Genomic DNA, 20,261 nt, shown 5'->3' with positions numbered 1-20,261 from the left:
CACCCGCCCACCCCCAGAACCTGCTACCCTCACAATCACAAATTTACTCTGTTCATCTCATCCATCCCCTCCACCATCACCCTGCCGGTTCACCGCTCTGCAACGACTTGTGCCCCCCACTCAACCTGCTCAACTGCCCTGCCAACTTGTGATCCCCATGCAACCCCCCAATCTGCTCCCCAAACAGATGCCCCCCAATTCACCTCCCCAGCCCCCCATTCCCTCCTCCCAGCAACCCGCACCTCCAGATCCCAATCCCCCAGCAGACACCCCCCCAAACCCGCACCTCGAACCTCCCGACCCGCTCCCCAACCCAGTCACCCCCCCACACCTTCAGACCCAATCTCCCACCATCTGACCCCCCTACCCCACCATCCACCTCCCAACTCTCCCCACCGCACAGAGCCCTGTCTCCAGACCCCCCACTCCTCCACCCCGCAGCCCGCTAGGCCCCCTCGCAGACCCGCGCTTCCCTCCCTCCCTCGGCGTCTGCTCCTGGGCTCATCGCCTGGCCCCTCCAGCTCGGCGGGAAGCTCCGCGGCCTCACCCCGTCCACTCACCGCGGCGGCGGGGCTGGGCTGGACGGGCTCTGGAGGTGGAGAGAGACGAGCCGCCGCGCGGAGTCCGACGGGCCCAGCCGGCGACGCGAAGACGCGGCTTCTTCCGCGCAGCCAATGGCGTGTGGTGTGCGGTGAGTGTGGGCGGCCTCAGCGGGAGACGATGCGAGAGGCGGGTCGGCGGCCTGCCCGCCGCCGCCGCCATGATGCTTGTTGTTTGCTTTCAATGCGTGTGAGGCGAAGGGGGAGGAGACGGGGGAAAGCTGCTCTCCCGTCCGGCCCGCGGCAGGAAACAAAGAAGAGCCAAGCAGGCAGCGGAGAGAGGGCGGCGGGGGGACGGGGATGCTGCAGCCACAGGTACGGGGAGGAGCGGGGGTAGCAGCCGCCGCCTCAGCGGGCACCCCCCCCCCCGGGCCTTATCTCGAGGGGGGGGTTCTTGCTCTGAGGGGTGAGCAGAGTATTACTGCGGGGGGAGGGGCGGAAGTGTTACTGCTGGGGGGGGGGAGGTGTGGAAGGAGCGAGTAGTATTACTCCGGAGAAGGTATTCTTGCTCTTGTGGGGGAGGGGAGGGAGCGAGTACTGCCGCCGTGAGGGGGTAAGGGGCGGGTGTTGCCGCTCCGGGAGAAGGGAGGTGGAGTGGGGGGAGAAGTATTATTGCTCGGGGGCGGGGAGAGACGGGCGCCCCCGTGTTGGGGGTGAAAGGAGTAGGAGCACCCCGGGGGGGCAGAGAATGGCTTATTGGCTTGGAGGTGCGGTGGGGTTGGGGGATGTTGTTACGGAAGTTGTGGGGGGGATTATTGCTGGGGGGGGGTAAGTAATATTGCTCTGGGGAAGGGAGAACTGTTGGTCGATGGTGGGCAGGATACTCTAGCATGAGAGGCACTTTTTGGTTTCAGGCTGTCCCTGTTATTGCTCTGGGGCCTGGCTGGGAAGTAGCATGGATCTGAGTTCGGGGTGTTACACTCTTCTAGAGGAAGTCCTGACGCTCCGTGGGGGCTAGCTAGAAGAAATGGGCCGGGTTTTTGCTCTGAGGAGCAGGGGGTGTGTTAGATATTCAGTGGTGAGGAGTTTGGGCTGGGAAGGGGTATTTCTCTCAGTGCTGAATGAGGAGGGGGTTGTCGTTGTAGAAGGGAAGAAAGGATGGGGAAGCATTATTGCTTGAAGCTGGGGGGAGGCTCTGAAGAAAGGGGCTCGAGTGGGTTGTTGCTGTGAGAAACTCTTGTAGGAAATGGGGCTTCTTTTTCAAGAGGATTTAGATTGGAGACTTATCCACCGAATAAGGTATCTGAGAGGAAAGGAGCCTCTTTATCTCAGTAGCTTATTTTACCCCATATTTATTGCATTTAGAAAGCCTTTACTTTAGGGTGACTGTGCAGTGAGAGGAAGAGTGGGGGCTTCTTTCAGAGGAGTTAGGTTTATTATTCTCTTTTTCAGAGGTTTATTTGCATTGAGAAAGCAATTAAGAGGCAGTGACAATGGACTCTAAATTAGTATAATAGTATCTGGAAGTTTAAGTGTTTTTCCTGTGTAATTGAGTTTAAAATAATTAAACATAAAGATGGAGGGAAATGACATCAGTCTGATAATTGTCCATCTACAGTTAGACCACAATTTTCCATCAGTTTCCCCCTCCGCAATGAGAGACTTTAATTCATTTAAGATGATGTATTGTTTTTGTAAGTCTTATTTTATGAAGAAACAAAACTAGCTTGTAAATAAAACCTGTTTTCTGCTATGAGAGAAGCTTACACTTGCATTTGCTGCTGACAGTCTAAAACTGAGGCCTAGCTGGCAATCAGGAGGCCACAGCAGCAACTGCTTAGATCTATCTGAAATAGAAAGGAAAGAGTGTTAGAGGGTGATTGACAACCATGTGAGCCGGGAGGGCAGGACTTGTGGTGACACGCAGGTAAGTGGCTGGGCCAGGGAGACTATGAGAGAGACACTTGTAGGTGTACACAGAGGGGAATTGGGATACATATCTTTTAGGGTTACTCCAAAGACAAGTTAATTGAATATGTTTATGTGAAGAGGTGTGTATATCTTTAATAATGGAAATTATAATAATATCCGATTGATTGGGTTACTAAACTCTTGAGCAAGCAATTACTTCTGTAATTGGGGGTTTGGAGAGAGATTGCTATTATATTTGTCAGACTCTGGGACAAACAAGCAGGGAGTAAACAATTGTGAACTCTGTCTACTCTATATGCTCTTAAATGTGAAGAAGAATTTTAAGTTGCTATATATTCAACTGACTAGGTTAGCGAAACTCTTATAAGGCATCTCCTCATATTTGTCCCCAAATTTAAATTTTAGAAACAAGTTTTTACATAATCTGACCAATAATATTTCTACAAATGAAAAAAAATTTCTTTGTGAAACTGATTTCATTGTCCCATCCACTTTTCATATAAAAAAACCCAAACAAAAAAAAAATGGCTTAGGTTTTCTTTTGATCTAAAATATTAGTAATGTAGAGACAAAAATTGCTGGACATGACTCTCAAGGAAAACTGTTTCTATAACCAGTCATGGCTCTTCAGTTGTCCTTTGTTTGGTTTCAGCGGGTTATTTTATTTACCTGGCTTTTGCCATTATGGGTAACAGATACAAAATTCAAAGGATTAAGAAATACCTGTGGTAATTGTCTGGTTTAAGTGTGAAGGGTTGCAAGTGTTCACTGGTAATTTTATTGTATCTTGCATTTTTTTTTCATCCTAGAGCAGGTCTCGTAATTGGGAATTTATCAACATTTCCACTGGGGTAATTTTACAGGATTATCTGCCCTGTGTTCTTCCTGCTGGTTCATCTGGACTCTGTGGAGTTTGCTGCTAGCAATGAAGCCTTCTGTGGGGGTTTATTCACGCTATTACTGAAATGGAGCCATTCGCATTTGGATTAACACTTTATTCACTTTCCACTTGAATCGCTTGGATCAATCCATTTATAAAAAGGAGACTACTATGCATCTTTTTTCTGTTTGCATATTGAAGTTGAACTCTGGGTGCAGTCTTGATGTGTTCAGGCTGTTTACTTTGCTTGAATATTAGAGGAAGAACTGAAATATAAAGATAGATGAGACTATAATACTGCATGGGCAGGTAACTACTTTTGGCATTTTATATTTTCAGAGGTTTTTCACAAAAAAAAAAAAATGTAGTGCCCCCGAGTTTGAAGAAATCTTGTTAAACTGGGTACACAGTGGTAAATGTTGGAAGTAAATACATTGAGATCAGGATATTCTAGAAGTAAACAAGAAGAGAACTATTAGTAAACCTGGTGTATTGTTTATAATGGAGAAAGCAGCTTTGAAAACTGGAAGAAATGCTTCCAAGGTTGAACCATCCAAGAGATACAAAAAAAATTGTCCAGCTCACCAAAAAAGTTTAACATCCCTCTGATACAGTGAGCACTGTTATCACTTTATAAGACACTACAGTGAATCTAAAACTCCAGCTACATAACCTTCTAGTCCCAAACCCAAGAAGGTGAAGATTATTGTTAATGCTACATGAATTTATTATTTGTATTATCATAATGCCTAGGATTCCCAGTCATGGAGCAGAACCCCACTATTCTAGGTGCTGTACAAACACAAGACAAGACAAAGATAGTCCCTGCCCCTAAGAGCTGTCATGCTGTTATCTCAGCCAGGGGAATATTGAAATTTACAAGAACTCTATTAATCTTGTCATGTAGTTCTGGTGGTGCATGTGAATCATGTGTAACTTGACATCCCTGTTCCAGACAGCCACACTAATTGAGCATGGGTTGCATGTGGAATCACACATTTGTGAAGGAAGGCTCCATTTTTCTTTAGTGTCTAGGAATGCATTATATATACATTACATAAGTCATTGCTATCCCCATAGATTTCCTTTGCTCCTTAACATTTGTCAAATATAAGCAAAAATTGTAATACTCCAAAGGTAACAATTTGTAGGGATGTAGGATCAGTTTGAGAAGAAAATACTGTGCTGCTGTGTGTTAAGGCAGCAGGCTGAGTCTCAAGATCTGGGTTTCACTGGTAGTTCTGTCATAAACAGAAGTTGTACCTTGCCTGGATCTCACACACCGTGCCTGTTTATTTTATTTTTAAATTGAGAATAAATTACGAACCGCACAAGGCAGTTCTTAAGCTAAATTCAATAATATTTATAAAGTCTTTTGACATGGAAGCTGCTATGTAATTTTGAAAGTCTCATGCCAAAGTACCCAGAGTAGACTCAAACTGAACTTCGGCAGTGTTAAGTCTAGCTCTACCTGACATACTGTTTTATATTCTTTCCCCTAATCCAGTTTTGGTGCTTCAGACTTGGGGGTGTGATCATTGTATAGATATGCAAGATTATTAGCATCTTAAACCATAGCATTTGTTGTAAAGTCCCATATTTTAATTAGGCTCACTATGGAAAGTTGGTGTGTATTTGTGTACATGCACGCACATAGTTTCCATGTCACGTGAATTTCTGCAACTGAGTTAAAACCTTAAATGTATGTTAGAAATGCACAGACAGAGGTCCCTTATCAAAACTCATTTAGATGCTTAAAGCTTGCGGGTTTTAAGGCATTCATAATTATACCTCAAAAATAGCTTTGATTCTCAAACAATTTTGGCAATTGCCAGAGAGAGGTCAGAAGGACAGTCTTTTTTTTTTTTTTTAAATAATAATATTCAAAGCTCAATTCTCCCTTTTGTAAAATTGCTGCATAAATGTCTGGCCAAGAGCATGGGATTTGGTGGAGCTGTCAAGAAATGACCAAGAAGATGGGGGGAAAAAGATGTCAACAGCAGTGAGAGGCTTGGAGAAGAAATGCTTGCCCTATTAGAACAGAACCCATGTTGTAAAAGAGCTTAGGAGCTCTGCAGGATAAGTTTCTTCTCTGGCTGTGGAGCTCCTAAGGTGTGTGGGAGAGAGCTTGAGTGGAGCTAGGACAGTATGGTACTTATTGTGCATCTTAGTTTCAGGAGCTGGCGATGTTCCAGACATTTCCAGAGTTTCCAAAGCTCACAGTAAGAGAACCAGAACCTTCCTACTTCAGGCGTGTTCAAGTGGGTTTTGATTTTAACAGCCGTCTTACTGCAGCACCTCAAACTAACTCCCTCCCTCAACTCTTTCCTCTCTGCTGTCACTAGGGAAAAGAGAGAACTTGACAGCAGACTGGGGCTGGAGAGATTTATAGAATGTGCTAAAATAGTCTGGAGGAGGGTTTATGGCATCAGGTTGCTGATGTGGAAGGTGGCTATTTATTTTGCTGCACCATGTCACGATACCAGGATCTTGCTGCATATCATAATTTAGGTTTAGTGTGTTGCATATTAAAGGATCTGTTAGTCTTACTGCTTTGGATATTTTGGAAAAAACTAATGACTAAGACTAATGACTAAGACCTGCAAGTTGATCTGACTTTAGTGGAACTCTCTACAAAGTGGAAGACTCTGCATAAGCAGATCAGCTTGCAGAGTCTGGGCTAATACAGTCCATTTTAAGAACTGACTGATATTCGTGAACAGACCTTCTTCCATATATTTGAGACAGCTACAAAGATTGGAAAGCCTGAAGCTAAACCAAAACGAAACTAGGTCTGAGCATACACAACATTATCTGCATCCTCTGCCAGGGTAAGTGGGTAACTTAACAGTAACAGCTTCATTGCTAAGATTAATACATTGTTCATGTCCAACTTTGACCTTTAATATTCATTTAACTGTCTCAAAAAATCTTTGTTCAAAAGTTTTTCATATGTAGTAGTATGTTAGAGAAGGCTATTTTAAGAAGGTTTGAGATTACTTAAACTTTTAAAAATTATGGGTTGTTTACATTTTGAAAGTTTTTCTAACATTTCACCCATGCAGAACTCAAACAGGTTGTCTTAAAGACAAATTCTTTCACAAGTTTATTCTTTCACAAGTTTATTATTTCAAGTTAGAAAACTTGCTCACAAACCTAATTTTTTCATTTGAGAGTCCATGAAACCTGCAGTAGTTGAACTTTTTTTACTCATTAATTCTGCATGAGAACACTATTAGTTACTGTGCAGAAGTGAGAGGTGGCTTGACTCGGGAGATAATGGTTATGTGGACTCAAATGAAGATACAATAAGATCGTGCTGCTTGGATTTATAGTACTGTAATTTGGGACATAACAAAGTCTGTAAATAAGATGGTACTTTTAAGGATATTAAACTATGTGTGGGTGTGGAATTCAATGTTTAAAATAAGGAAGTAGAAATAAACACAGTATACCATGGTTCTAGCTTCACAGTGCTAACCTGTTGTGCTGCCAGCTTCAAGCAGTGATACTATGATTAGAATGTTACCTATTTCATTATCACTAACGAACTCTAATAAAATTTTAAAATGAAGAACATTTAATATCTAGCATGGCTTATAAAGGAATGCTATGACCAGCCTCAGCCAGGGGACCATGTGATCCTTTACATCTCCCCATTCACACCAATGAGGGGAGCAGATAAGGGCTAGGCTTGATCCATGCTTATAACTTATAAGAGCATATCTTTGTTGGTCAGGAATGTGGAAAAACCCACCCCGGACCGACATAGCTATGCGAACGAAACCCCCAGTGTAGATGCAGCTATGCCCGACAGAAGAGTGCTTTTGTTGACACAGTTAATGTCACTTGGGAAGGTGGCGTTCATACACTGACAGCTATGTCAACATAGCTATGCCAGTGTAGTCTCTGTATTGTAGACATAGCCCTAGAATCTTGGTGCTTCCAAGTCATGTTTCAAGATTATTTGTATGGCTTTTCCATGTCTCTTAGTTGATAAACCCTGGCTGACTGAAAGGGTAGTCTCACTGTTTACTGGGGAAGGTGGCACAATATTTGCTCCCTATTTCAAGAAATCATGTTTTCACTGAATTTTGCAACTGCAACTCGGATGTTATGATACATACTTTTACCTTATAAATGTGTAGTAATTTTCTATATTCTTCAGATGTGTTCAAAACAGTTCATATTTAGTTTAAGATCTGCTGCAAATACACAGGTTTTCAATAATTTTATAAGGATAATTAGTAAAATATTCTTAGAACATAAGTTAAATATATATTTACATGAGGTTTTAATGCCTCCCAAGAGCTGTTTTGGTTCAGTGGCTGTATTCTAGGCCTGTACCTAGTATTAAACTGAGTATAAGCCACCGATTTAAAGATTGAAATGACAGCAAAGTGGACTTAAGCATCTTGGTAGGGCCAGCCCAGCAGTCTAGTTGCATTGCACTGCATAACCTTTTGTTGGAATATCCTGAGCTCAAGAGAGAGAGCTAGGTCCCACACTTCTTGAAAGTATGGGAAGTGGAGTGGCCCTCTCTACCTCCAGGTAGTTGAATGGTAGTATCTAGTCCAGGAAGGAGCATGTCCACCCCATATAAGGTTATGATAACTCTAGGCTTTCGTGGGGGGTAAAAACTGAGGTATAGCAGGGATTCTCTATCTCCTCTTGCCCCAACCATAGAAAATAAAAAATAACGCAATGAAGTCTTTTAAAAGTCTAGCTTTTGTCTTATTTTCCAGAATATTTGTGTGCATTTTGTGGCGGAATAAAAGGATTAGTCTAATTTTTATATTTTTATCTGTTTTGCAGCTCTCCTAGTGGTCAGCCATAAGTGGCTTCCAGTCTGGACTTGACTGGGAGCACTGCAAAGCTGATGGTGGGAGGTGCAAAATCCAGAGCAGCATGAAATGTTCTTACTTTTTTATGGCAACTTTTTACTGGTAAATATTTTGTAAACCGGAAGCCTTACCATAAGCTAACTCTTTAAAGGATTAGATGTAAATGGGTACAATTTGTTCATTCTGGTGATGCAATGGACAGGCCGTTCATATAGTTAATAAGTAAGTGCACATTGGCCACTGAAGAGTCAGTTTGTACATTTACAGGATTCATTGGATGCACAACCGCGAGTTATCCTTTTCCATGATCAGATCAGATGTAAAACATATTTAAAAGTATTTGCAAGGTTTATGTTTTCAAGGAATGAGCTAGAGGCCTTTCGATCTACTTTGTGGTATGGATCATCTGTGACCAACCTGATTCCTTGTATCAGTATAGGGCTGTTTTGCTTAAATAGCAGTAGGTGGCTAGGTAGACAATGTATCAGACTCTTGACTATTTCTATGATTTGAAATGCTGAAGTACTGTTGGTTTTAGTGTTAATATATTTTCTATCAGTCTGTGGCAACTGGTGAACATACAGGTCTTTATGTCGGTTCCTGTCCATACCTATTTAGTGAATTGTACTTAGGAAGATGAGCTGCTTTGTAGCCAAATTCTGAACTCCTTACTCAAGCAAATTCCCATTGAATCTATTGGCAATTTAGCTAAGTAATAACTGAGTACCTAATTTTGCCACCCTTAATCCACAATTGTACCTTACTCCGAAGGTGGTCCCAGGGAAATGCAGTGGTAGCAGAGTCAGGCCATGTGTGACAACCTCAGATTTTGGCTGTTAGTAGGAAGAATTTAGTTTTACAGATGCATAAAGGGTACATACAATAAGGAATCTTGGCATTTATATGCCAAATATACTGCATATATACTAACTATGGTTAACTTGATTGGATAGGGATAAAGTTATTCAATACTTAGCCCAAATATAAATGGAATTTGTTTTGAGCTAGTCCATATAAAAATCAATAGGCTATCTGATTTCTACTCAGACCATCTCATTTGACAGTCGAAAGATTAAGAACTGGTATGCAGTTAGCGTTATGATGCCAATTCCACAACCTCCTTTTCACTCAGCTTTTCAAATTATTTCCTGCTTTTAATTCTCATGTTTAGTTTAAAATGTGCCTCTCTTTTGTTTTTTGAAGTTTCAGAAAAATCTGTTTAGCTGTTTGGATTATTATAAAAGGAAAATATTTTGCACATTTAAGAGTGTGAATTTTATGCAGGGACAGTATCTTCCTATATTTTTCTACAATACCTCCCACACATGGGGCTCTGATCATGACGGGGGGCTTACTGGCATTGCCAAAATAAAAAGAATAAATCAATACAACCTCAAAATTTCAGGTATATTTCATATACAACAGCTTTAACTATCAGCATCATTATGTATACCATTGCTGATAATTAAGAAGCATATAGCTTCTTGAATTATCTAGGCTGCACCTACGCTGAGATGAGATTGTTTGGAAATAGTATCGAAACTCATTAAACATTGTGGAGGGTAAATAGGGGGGAAATTTTATTGTAATCATGATTAAGGACCCAAGGCTAGAACGTTGCGTTGGAAACATGTTTAAAAATAATGTAACCTAGGAGCTCCAAATGTGGTTCAATGTTGCCTGACCAGACCCTAGTAGAAACCAGGTTTGATAGAAGAGGGCTGAATCATGGCTTCCATATTCTTCCTGGTCTAGCACAGATGGGTTCTTAGAATACACTGAAACTTGCTGCATAATAACACTAAGAATCCAAAGTATTTTAGAATTTTTGGGTCAAACAGCTTTGTATAAGCAAGCGTTTGCAGCTGGCAGCGCAGGAAGATAGGCACAGATGGCTCTTGGGATATGTCTACACTGCAATTAGACAACCGCTGTCTCAGACTCGCGCTGAGGTCTGTTTAATCGTCGTGTATACATGTAGGCTTGGGCTACAGGGGAGAGGCTGTTCTAGGTTTGATTTTGACAAACAGGGAGGAACTGGTTGAGAATTTGAAAGTGGAAGGCAGCTTGGGTGAAAGCGATCACGAAATGATCGAGTTCATGATTCTAAGGAATGGTAGGAGAGAGAACAGCAAAATAAAGACAGTGGATTTCAAGAAGGCAAACTTTAGCAAACTCAGGGAGTTGGTAGGTAAGATCACATGGGAAGCAAGTCTAAGAGGAAAAACAGTTGACAGTTGGCACTTTTTCAAAGAGACATTATTAAGGGCACAAGAGCAAACTATCCCATTGCATAAGAAAGATAGGAAGTATGGCAAGAGACCACCCTGGCATAACCAGGACATCTTAAGTGATCTAAAAATCAAAAAAGAGTCCTACAAAAAGTGGAATCTAGGTCAAATCACAAAGGATGAATATAAACAACTAACACAAGTATACAGGGACAAAATTAGAAAGGCCAAGGCACAAAACAAGATTAAACTAGCTAGAGACATAAAGGGTAACAAGAAAACATTCTACAAATACATTAGAAGCAAGAGGAAGACGAAGGACAGGGTAGATCCATGATTCAATGAGGGGGGAAAAACAATAACAATTATAACAGAAAATGCAGAAATGGCAGGGGTGCTAAATTACTTCTTTGTTTCGGTTTTCACCAAGAAGGTTGGTGGCAATTGGACATCTAACATGGTGAATGTCAGTGAAAATGAGGCTGGATCAGATGCTAAAATAGGGAAAGAACAAGTTAAAAATTACTTAGACAAGTTAGATGTCTTCAAGTCGCCAGGGCTGGATGAAATGCATCCGAGAATACTCAAGAAGCTGACTGAGGAGATATCTGAGCCATTAGCGATTATCTTTGAAAAGTCTTGGAAGACAGGAGAGATTCCAGAAGACTGGAAAAGGACAAATATAGTGCCCATCTACAAAAAGGGAAATAAGGACAATCCTGGGAGTTACAGACCAGTCAGCTTAACTTCTGTACCTGGAAAGATAATGGAGAAAATAATTAAACAATCAATTTGCAAACATCTAGAAGATAATAAGGTAATAAGTAACAGTCATCATGGATTTGTCAAGAACAAATCATGTCAAACCAACCTGATTGCTTTCTTTGACAGGGTAACAAGCCTTGTGGATGGGGGGAGGCAGTAGATGTGGTATATCTTGACTTTAGTAAGGCTTTTGATACCCTCATGACCTTCCCTTAAACAAACCAAGGAAATAAAACCTAGATGGAGCTACTATAAGGTGGGTGCAAAACTTATAGTTCCCAGAGAGTAGTTATCAATGGTTCACAGTCATACTGGAAGGGCATAACAAGGGGGGTTCCACAGGGATCAGTTCTGGGTTCGGTTCTGTTCAATATTTTCATCAGTGATTTAGATAATGGCATAGAGAGTACACTTATTAAGTTTGTGGATGATACCAACCTGGGAGGGGTTGCAAGTGCTTTGGAGAATAGGATTATAATTCAAAATGATCTGGACAAACTGGAGAATTGATCTGAGGTAAATAGGATGAAATTCAATAAGGACAAATGCAAAGTATCCACTTAGGAAGAAGCAATCAGTTACACACGTACAAAATGGGAAATGACTGCCTAGGAAGGAGTACTGCGGAAAGGGATCTGGGGGTCATAGTGGACCACAAGCTAAATATGAGTCAACAGGGTAATGCTGTTGCAAAAAAAGCAAACACAATTCTGGGATGTATTAGCAGGAGTGTTGTAAGTAAGACACGAGTAGTAATTCTTCTGCTTTACCCTGTGCTGATTAGGCCTCAGCTAGAGTATTGTGTCCAGTTCTGGGCACCACATTTCAGGAAAGATGTGGACAAATTGGAGAAGGTCCAGAAAAGAGCAACAAAACTGATCAAAGGTCTAGAAAACATGACCTGTGAGGCAAGACTGAAAGAACTGGGTTTGTTTAGCCTGGAGAACAGAAGACTGAGGGGACATAACAGCTTTCAAGTACATAAAAAGTTGTTACAAGGAGGAGGGAGATGAATTGTTCTCGTTAACCTCTGAGGACAAGAATCAATAGGCTTAAACTTCAGCAAGGGAGGTTTAGGTTGGATATTAGGAAAAACTTCCTAACTGTCAGGGTGGTTAATCACTAGAATAAATTGCCTAGGGAGGTTGTGGAATCTCCATCATTGGAGATTTTTAAGAGCAGGTTAGACAAACACCTGTCAGGTGGTCTAAATATTACTTAGTCCTGCCATGAGTGCAGGGGACTGGACTAGATGACCTCTCGAGGTCCCTTCCAGCCCTATGATTCTATGATCTACCGTGCAATTAAACAGCTCCATGAGCCCCAGTCACCAGCATGTTTTTAATTGTAGTGTAGACATACCATTAGAGCCCTGTTAGTCATTATCCTGGATCCCCTTTACACCAGATGGGCTGCATGGGGCAGGCATGTGGTCTGCCAGGAGAATACCCCACAGCATATTAATACTCTGTGCCCAGTTGCAGAGCTGGCTTCTTTTGCTCTGCTCTGGGAAGGGAAGGGAGGTTCTGAGGTGGCGCGGAGGCAGGACTGTTCAAGAAGCGAGGTGGTGTGGCTAGAGCAGATCTGCACCTGCTGTTCTGCACCCTGCAGAGCCCTGTTGGGGCTATTTAAGCAGGAGTGCAACTTGGCTGCTGTAATCTGAACTGAGGTGAAACTGGCTCTCAGCCATTGAATAGGAAGATTGAAAACTGGCCCTTCACCTGTCTTGGCAACCCTGTTTCTCTGCCCCCTTCGCCTCTCGCCCTCCAGCCCAGACACACACAGACACATGCCCCTCCCCAAAGTCCCAGCCAAGACATTCCCACCCTTTCCCCTGAAGAGCCCTCCCCCACAGCCCAGATACTAGTATACACCCCCCCTTCCCTCCCAGGGACATTAAGAAGCAGCCTGATGCTGGGTTTATGGCTTGTGTGGAGCTTCCTGCAGGCAGCCTTCTTCCTTGGGAGCATGCAGGGAACTGCAGCAACTGGGAATCCTCCAGCTCCCTCACTCTCCCTAGGGCATGTCTTCTATTTGCAAGCTGGGCTCTGCCGGGTACAGCGGCCCCGAGTGGCATACAGCCGCTCTGCAGCGCATTTCTGGGGCTTGGGCGGGGGAGGAAATTCTGTGCACCGTACAACATTAAATTCTGCGCAAATTCTGCATTGTGCAGGAGTAGTTCTCTAATGGGAAGAATGAGTTTTGGACCAGAGGCCATATTTAATATGTATCTGATTGGATTCTGAGTGTATTAGACTTTATGAAACCTGTTGAATAAGGCTCTAAATTGTGCTGAATGAGCAGAGCTCCACCCCCATTGAAAATAGCCTAGACTTATGCTAGGAAAAGGTTTTTTGAGCCTTCTAACATAGAGCGGGGCTCTGTAGCTTTCAGTAGGTGCTGAAGGCTCATTGCAGGTGGCTTCAGTGAGATTTTAAGCACTTTCCATAGTTCGTTGCAAATCTTTAAGAAATCTTTACTTTGGAAAGAAATTTGCTATATAACCTATTTTTATGTACTTGAAAAGAAGTATGTAATTTTTAGTGTAGAAAAATCTAATCACTAGTTTTACATGACTAATTATATTCTAAACATGTTTGCAAGAAATAAGGAGTATAGATTCCATTAGGATTTTACATTGTGAACTCTTAATGCAGTGAAATATGTGACTATAAATTACTGCACTGGGGTATGTCTACACTACAGATGCTACACCGGCAGTGCTGTAATGTAGACACTTTCTACAGCAAGGTAAGGGGTTTTTCAATTACTGTAATGAATCCACCCATTTGAGAGAGAATAGCTAGATCGATGGAAGAATTCTTTCATCAACCTTGTGGTGTCTGTCATGGAATTTAACTACATATTTCAGTGGTGTGAAATTTTCATACTCTCTGAGCAATGCCCTTAGGTTGACCTAAGTTTTAGGTGTAGACCAGGCCTTGATCAGCAAGAAGATGTAATACAGCTTGTGTTGTTAAAACAGTTCTAGCCTTGGTATCATCCAATTGGGAGAAGGAGGAAGCATTCCTGACGAAGTTACTAAATCGTAAGAGATTTTAAGATGTCACATTACTAGGTTTAATCTGTTTAAAAATTATCAGAAGGGATAACCAAGTTTATGTCAGTTATACTTGACAAAAGTTTCTTGAATAGATTATTCTAAAGTTTAATTTCCAAGTGAGATCAAAGGAATCTTGAATTTTTCCACACTGTGTGTGTTTAAAAATTCCTTATGGAAAAATCCTATAGGGACATCACATTTGTGCTGCTTCCATATGCTGCTTCAGTGGGGTCTATAGGAGCAGCAGTATCAACTGAAGATTGCATTAGTTTCATTTACTGGTAGCAACAAGGGAGACTTAGGTTAGTCAGAAGGAAAAGCTTCCTAATATTAAGGGTAGTTAAGCACGGGAACAAATTACCAAGGGAGGTTGCGGAATCTGTCATTGGAGGTTTTTAAGAACAGGTTAGACAAATGCCTATCAGGGATGGTCTAGATCAGCGTTTCTCAATTACATTTGGCCACGGAACCCTTTTTAACTTCTGCAGGGCCATGTGATACCCTCCGCTGAAAAATCGGGGACATCTTCCCCTTTTCGGCAGCGGCACACGCTGTCGGCTGTTTTCAGCGGCGCGGTTTCAATTTTTCGCGGAACCCTGACATTCATCTCTTCCGCAGAACACCAATTGAGAAACACTGGTCTAGATTAATACTTGGTCCTGTCTCGGTACATGGGATTGGACTAAGTGACCTATTGAGGTCCCTTCCAGTCTTACATTTCTGTGATTCTATGAATCTGGCCAAATGAAGACATGTTGGATTCTGGAAATACCTGAATTCTGGCTTCTTTGACTTGAAGGAGAACTGCTGGAGTATAATACCTTTGAAAGGGTGGAAATGAGAGAGAAAATAAGATGCTGGAAGACTAAAAATCCTTAAAAAAGGAAAGAGGGAAGAGACCAAGGGGAATATGATTGAAACAAGGGTGTGAAAAGAGATGAGGTAATGGAGAGAGAAGAGCATTAAATCCAAGTCAAGAAAGGAGAGAAATTTTAAAGGGAATGCTTAATTTTAGGTAAGAGATTTCTTTGGCTACTAGTCCAATTAACAAAAGGTAGCCAAACCAAATAACCACACCTCATAACATCAAGAAATTTTATTATTCCTGTCCTTAGAGAGAAATTGAATGAAACTCTTAAATTAAAATATTTATTCTCAAGGACTTATATTTTATTAAACTAAATCTTAAATATTACATAAATGTTTCACATTTGCCTACAGATGGTAGGCATAACTGAGGAGTGATTTTGAGATGCCCATGCCATGAAAGCATCATCATCTTCACAAGTTAGGCATTTACCTTTATATCTGGGGTCGAGAATGTTCGCAAGAAAATGAGGTGGAGTTAGTGCTTGATCCATTCGCTTCTTTATTGCCTGCGGTTTAACTTTCTGGTGAGGTATTTCTTTCTTCAATATTTCTTGAAGTGCCTTCCAAATTTCAACAGCATCAGCAATGCAGCAACAATTTCTCTGAAGTTTGTTTAAGGCTATGGATATAGGCTTCAGTATACTGAGCATATCCTCTACGTTTCTCTTTAATCCAATGTTAGATACTTTGTTAGATAACTTGTTCAAAACAATCAAACACAGAATTCCATTGAACATCTTGAGGGAGAATTAGTTTGGATCCTCCTGTTCTCTTCAGTGAAGCTGAAGCAAAATGGTTGTTACAGAACTATTTTGCAACTTCAACGTCATTTTCTTTTATTCGTGGAGAAGACGTACTTAAGTCTTTGGCTAAAAGATGCATTAAATGGGCCCTGCAGCCATCTGTTGTTTCTTCTTCTAAGTATCTTCTCATCTTTGCCACATTTGCAACATTGCCTGTGACAAAACTGCACACGTGGCAGTTGAATTTTTGTTCACAGTTTATTACAGATTTCACTGCCACTTCTTTAAAATATTCTGTTGTGTGGGCATTTCCCGATATATCTATTGTTTTGTGAAAGATATGCAACCCCATCTTCTGTTGTCACACAGGCACATATTACTGGATCATTGTGTACGTTGCTCCACCCATCAAGGCTTAAACTGGCAAATTTCCCCTCAGTATTTCTTGCACACTGTTCTAGTTCTTTCTCATACACTGTATCTAGCAACCTTCCACCAATGTCTGCTCTACCAGGTGGAGAGTAGCCTGGTTGTAAGGACTCAACCATGTCAGTGAAGTGTTTATTGTTAACAATGCGAAAAGGAGAATTTGTGGCATAAGTGAACCAAGCAATCTCTTCATCTATGGTGTCATGTTGGTATTTGCTAGTCCTTACTACAAACCCCTCCATGGTGGTGGTTTTACTGGATGATTGAAATCTTGTTTGCGCTACTGATACTTTGTTGTCTGAAATACCTTTAGTTGCAGCACTGCTGCTAAAAGTACCAACAGATGACTCTGAAGTTGTAGAAGTGGTACATAAATTCTCTGGTAAGCTCCTTGACCTGATTTATGCAGGGTGTCATGCAAAATTCTGCAGCAACTTGGAGCGTCTGCATAATCTTCAAGTAACTTCAGAGACTGTCTTTTTAATTGAAATCAGTTCCATATTCTCGTAGCTTGTTTTGTTATTAAAATAAGTTAGAAATGTTTTTATTTTATGTTAACAATTTTCTGGGGATGGGGAGAGAAACAAGATAAACATAGGATGTATTGTGGGATTTCGACATCAGAGAGGATGTTTTTCTCTTTTCCCTTCTTGGGGAAGGGGGTAGGTGGGGTGCTAGCAGTTCGACATTTTTTTGATGGTTAGTGTTCCTTGGCACAGCAGTTCTTGCCAGCAAACAGCTGACCTCCTGTTTCCCCTTCCTCACTACACACCAATGGATGTAATAAAAATGGATAAGAACCATAGTAATGTTTGTGTTAAAAATAATAAGCACTGAAATAGTGAAGTGTTGGGGTTTTTTTTAATTTCCTTGGAAAGATTTCAGTGTTCACATCTGTTGAGATGGATGGAAGAACCCCTGCATCACTATTAATTATTGTTTCATATTCAGGAAGGCAATATGTAATGGTTTAGATTTGAAAAGTTACTTTTGTGAACATAAATTAATTTAAAATAATAATACAAAAAGCTTAACTGGCATGGTAGATACTGTGGTCATTAATGAATTGTTGAAAAACCAAGGTTCTGGTAACTTGTGTATTAATGTTTCTATTTCCGCTTCACTTATTAGTTACTATGAGAAACTGATGTTGCTAATAATTCTTGAAAATACATTATAAAAAAAGTGCAAACATCTTCATTATTCCAAACAGTGTACCCGTCATTTCAGAAAATAGATTCAGAAATCAGCTGTTTGAAAAGTAGGCCTGCCCTTTTCTTAGGCAGTCTACTAAAGTATTAAGTGGTCAATCAGTGGATTCAGGATTTTTAAAAGGGTACAGTGACATAAGAAAAAAATGGCAAAGGGTGAAAGGAGAGGATGTAAGTTGTGATAACTGACACTGTATGTGCTAAGTAGTTAATAAACCTGAGAGAACAAGAAGATGACTACTTTTGAGTTGAGTCTTGTTTAAACATATTCTTAGTTATACAAGGCAAAATATTGAGGAAATTTTTAACCCTGCATTCTGTAATGAGACCGTTTCACTGCATTCGAGCAAGATGTTGGCTCTAGCAGGCTTTGTGGGCTTGATGGGGGAGGATTTGCATGTGGTGTGAGGGCATATTGGTTCATCTTTGTGAACCCACTCGTCCTCAGGATGATGTCTACCCAGTTCTCCTACCTTGCAGCTGCAAGTCATCTTAGGTCTGGTCTAAACACAAACATTGCACCAATTTAACTAAATATAACAATAACAAGCCAATTTATCAGCAAATTAAGTTAGATCAATATCAGACATTCTTAAACCGATTTAAGAGCATCCACACAAGGTTTTTGCACCAATTTTACTAAATTGACTTACATACTGATTTAGTTAAATTGGTGCTGTTTTTGTATGTGGTGCTGGGCCACCTTCTGCTAATGTCAGAAGTTGCAGTAGTAGCCTGTGTTCTTTCAGGCTAAAACTGTCTTTTCCCCCCCCCCCCATGGTGAGGTTTGTGACATGACAGAAAAAGAGTTGCCTCAGATTGAAAAGTTGGATAGTACATGTAGTGAAGATAACATACTCTCTATATAGAAGTAGTTCTTTAAAAGAGAAATCTTCTTTATCTAGAATAAAGGTAATATGTTTGTTAAATTAAATATCATAGCAAAGTGGTACTTTTCTGTTCATTTCAACAGGAATGCCCAAAGAAAAGTACGATCCACCTGATCCACGGAGGATGTACACAATTATGTCCTCAGAGGAAGCAGCCAATGGAAAGAAATCACATTGGGCGGAGTTGGAAATAAGTGGTAAGAAATGGAGGGATACTGGTTATGTGGTGAAATGAGGATTTGAGTTAAAATCTAAATACTTATATTAGGCATCAGATAAACTTTTATCCTGTAGACATCCCTTCACAAGTTAAGCAGGGTTGGGTTACATAGGCTTGGTATTCGAATAGGAAAGTTAAGGAACACCAAGGAGTTACAGGAAGTTGTGGTGTTTATTCAGTAGGATACATTCTTGCTTCTAGTAAATTGATACCCAACATGGTACTGGGAAATGCTGTGTGGCAGTAAATCCCCTCTACAAATAAGACCTTAAACAGAGGTTGTGACCACTTTGGTCATTAAAGATCCATAAACACCTTACATATATATTAAGGGTGTTTAAATCTGGTGCCCTGACCGAAATTGGGCAATTGCGGTCTATCCGCCTGAATTTTCAGTTAGCTAAATTATTCTTTTGTTTCCTTTCCTATACAGTATTATGATAGTGCTGTGTAACAGGGCACAGCTGCTGCATTTGAATGACTGATAAGGTATTCCTGTACATACTTAATATTTCCTGTTAAAGGATCTGATCCTGCATCCCTTACTTGAAGTCAGTTGGACTACACATGAATGACCAGGTGTTTGAGGGTCTGATTCAAGAAAGCACTTTATCATGTGCCTAAGTGTTTTCCTGAATAGGGTTGCTTTCCTAAATTGGGGCCAGAGTAAGTGTTGTAGGGTCAGACTCTGCCACCAAAATGATAGGTACTTTTTATTGTAGATAGTTATGTTTGTAAAGCACTTTGGGATCTTTTGGAATGAAAGGTGCTATACAGATGTAAAATTATTATGATGGAGCCAGTCATAACCACATAGTTAATGTTGATGTAGAAGTTTTAAGTTAACAGGAGTTTTAAACCTTTGTTTTATGAAAAGTTTAAAAAAAAAAAGGCCCAAAAAACCCCCAAAACCCTGCAATGTAAACTGAGCTCTGTTTGAATTTTTCATGCTGATTTTTTACAGCAAATTCCGAAATTACACTCCTTTAAAACAAAACAATCCAGTGAATTTTTTGTTTGTTTATTTATCTTTTTGAGACCCTTTTGCAAGAAGTAGGAAACATTCTAGGATCTGTGCTTTGGTCCATATGTTGCTCCGTATGTGTAGATTAATCCAACATCAGTGATTGTTTGTCTCAAAATTGGTCACTTTTTCTCCATAACTGAAAAGAAATGTACCACGATGTACTTGCCATCTTTTGCAGTGACAATATAACTTTTGTCCATAAGCAAAATCTTCCTCATGTGCGACTATGATTACACTACAGTTTTTCCACTAGAGATAAGCCTATGGTACGGAACACTACAAACAATTATCAGTATCCAGACTGGCCTTTACAAAGGTCTTAACTAAGTATTAATTGACAATCAGTCAAGTCAAGGTTTTATTTATATATAGTATATATTCACATAAAATATACTTGGGGACAAGTAGCCTGTAGTCTATTTGAAAACTGAGTTGATCAAGAGGAGATTATCAGTTGAAATCTCACTTGTACTGGCTGTGGTTTCTATTCCATGCACTTCATAACCCTTATTGACCAAGGCCATGAACCCCAGCCTTTGAAGGCAGTGAAATATAAGTTGTCAACCCATTTTACAAACCTGTTAACCAAGAGGTTACACAAGGTCACTACAGGCAC

At 40.9% G+C, this 20,261-nt stretch overlaps 1 protein-coding gene across 4 annotated transcripts in view; it reads left to right on the top strand.

Annotated features, from left to right (window-relative positions):
- Positions 1-591: 591 nt before the first annotated feature.
- The window catches only part of CNOT6 (CCR4-NOT transcription complex subunit 6), a 39,269-nt gene continuing 19,599 nt past the window's right edge, over positions 592-20,261 (top strand). The window contains exons 1-3 of one of the 4 annotated variants that reach the window (XM_067567037.1): positions 788-914; positions 3,286-3,660; positions 18,482-18,595. In XM_067567037.1, the coding sequence (XP_067423138.1) occupies positions 18,484-18,595 (112 nt within the window). In that variant the 5' untranslated portion in view covers positions 788-914; positions 3,286-3,660; positions 18,482-18,483. Of the gene's footprint in view, positions 692-787; positions 915-3,285; positions 3,661-6,310; positions 8,298-18,481; positions 18,596-20,261 lie in introns of those variants that run through there. The other 3 variants (XM_067567038.1, XM_067567036.1, XM_067567039.1) reach the window with 3 other exon arrangements.

The sequence above is a fragment of the Emydura macquarii genome, unplaced genomic scaffold, assembly GCF_026122565.2.
Source record: "Emydura macquarii macquarii isolate MOO-44397 ecotype Brisbane River unplaced genomic scaffold, CSIRO-AGI_Emac_v2 contig_2768, whole genome shotgun sequence".
In the NCBI taxonomy this organism is placed as follows: Eukaryota; Metazoa; Chordata; order Testudines; family Chelidae; genus Emydura; species Emydura macquarii.
Note: the sequence above shows the minus strand (reverse complement) of the source record. Positions and strands in the feature narration are given on the sequence as shown.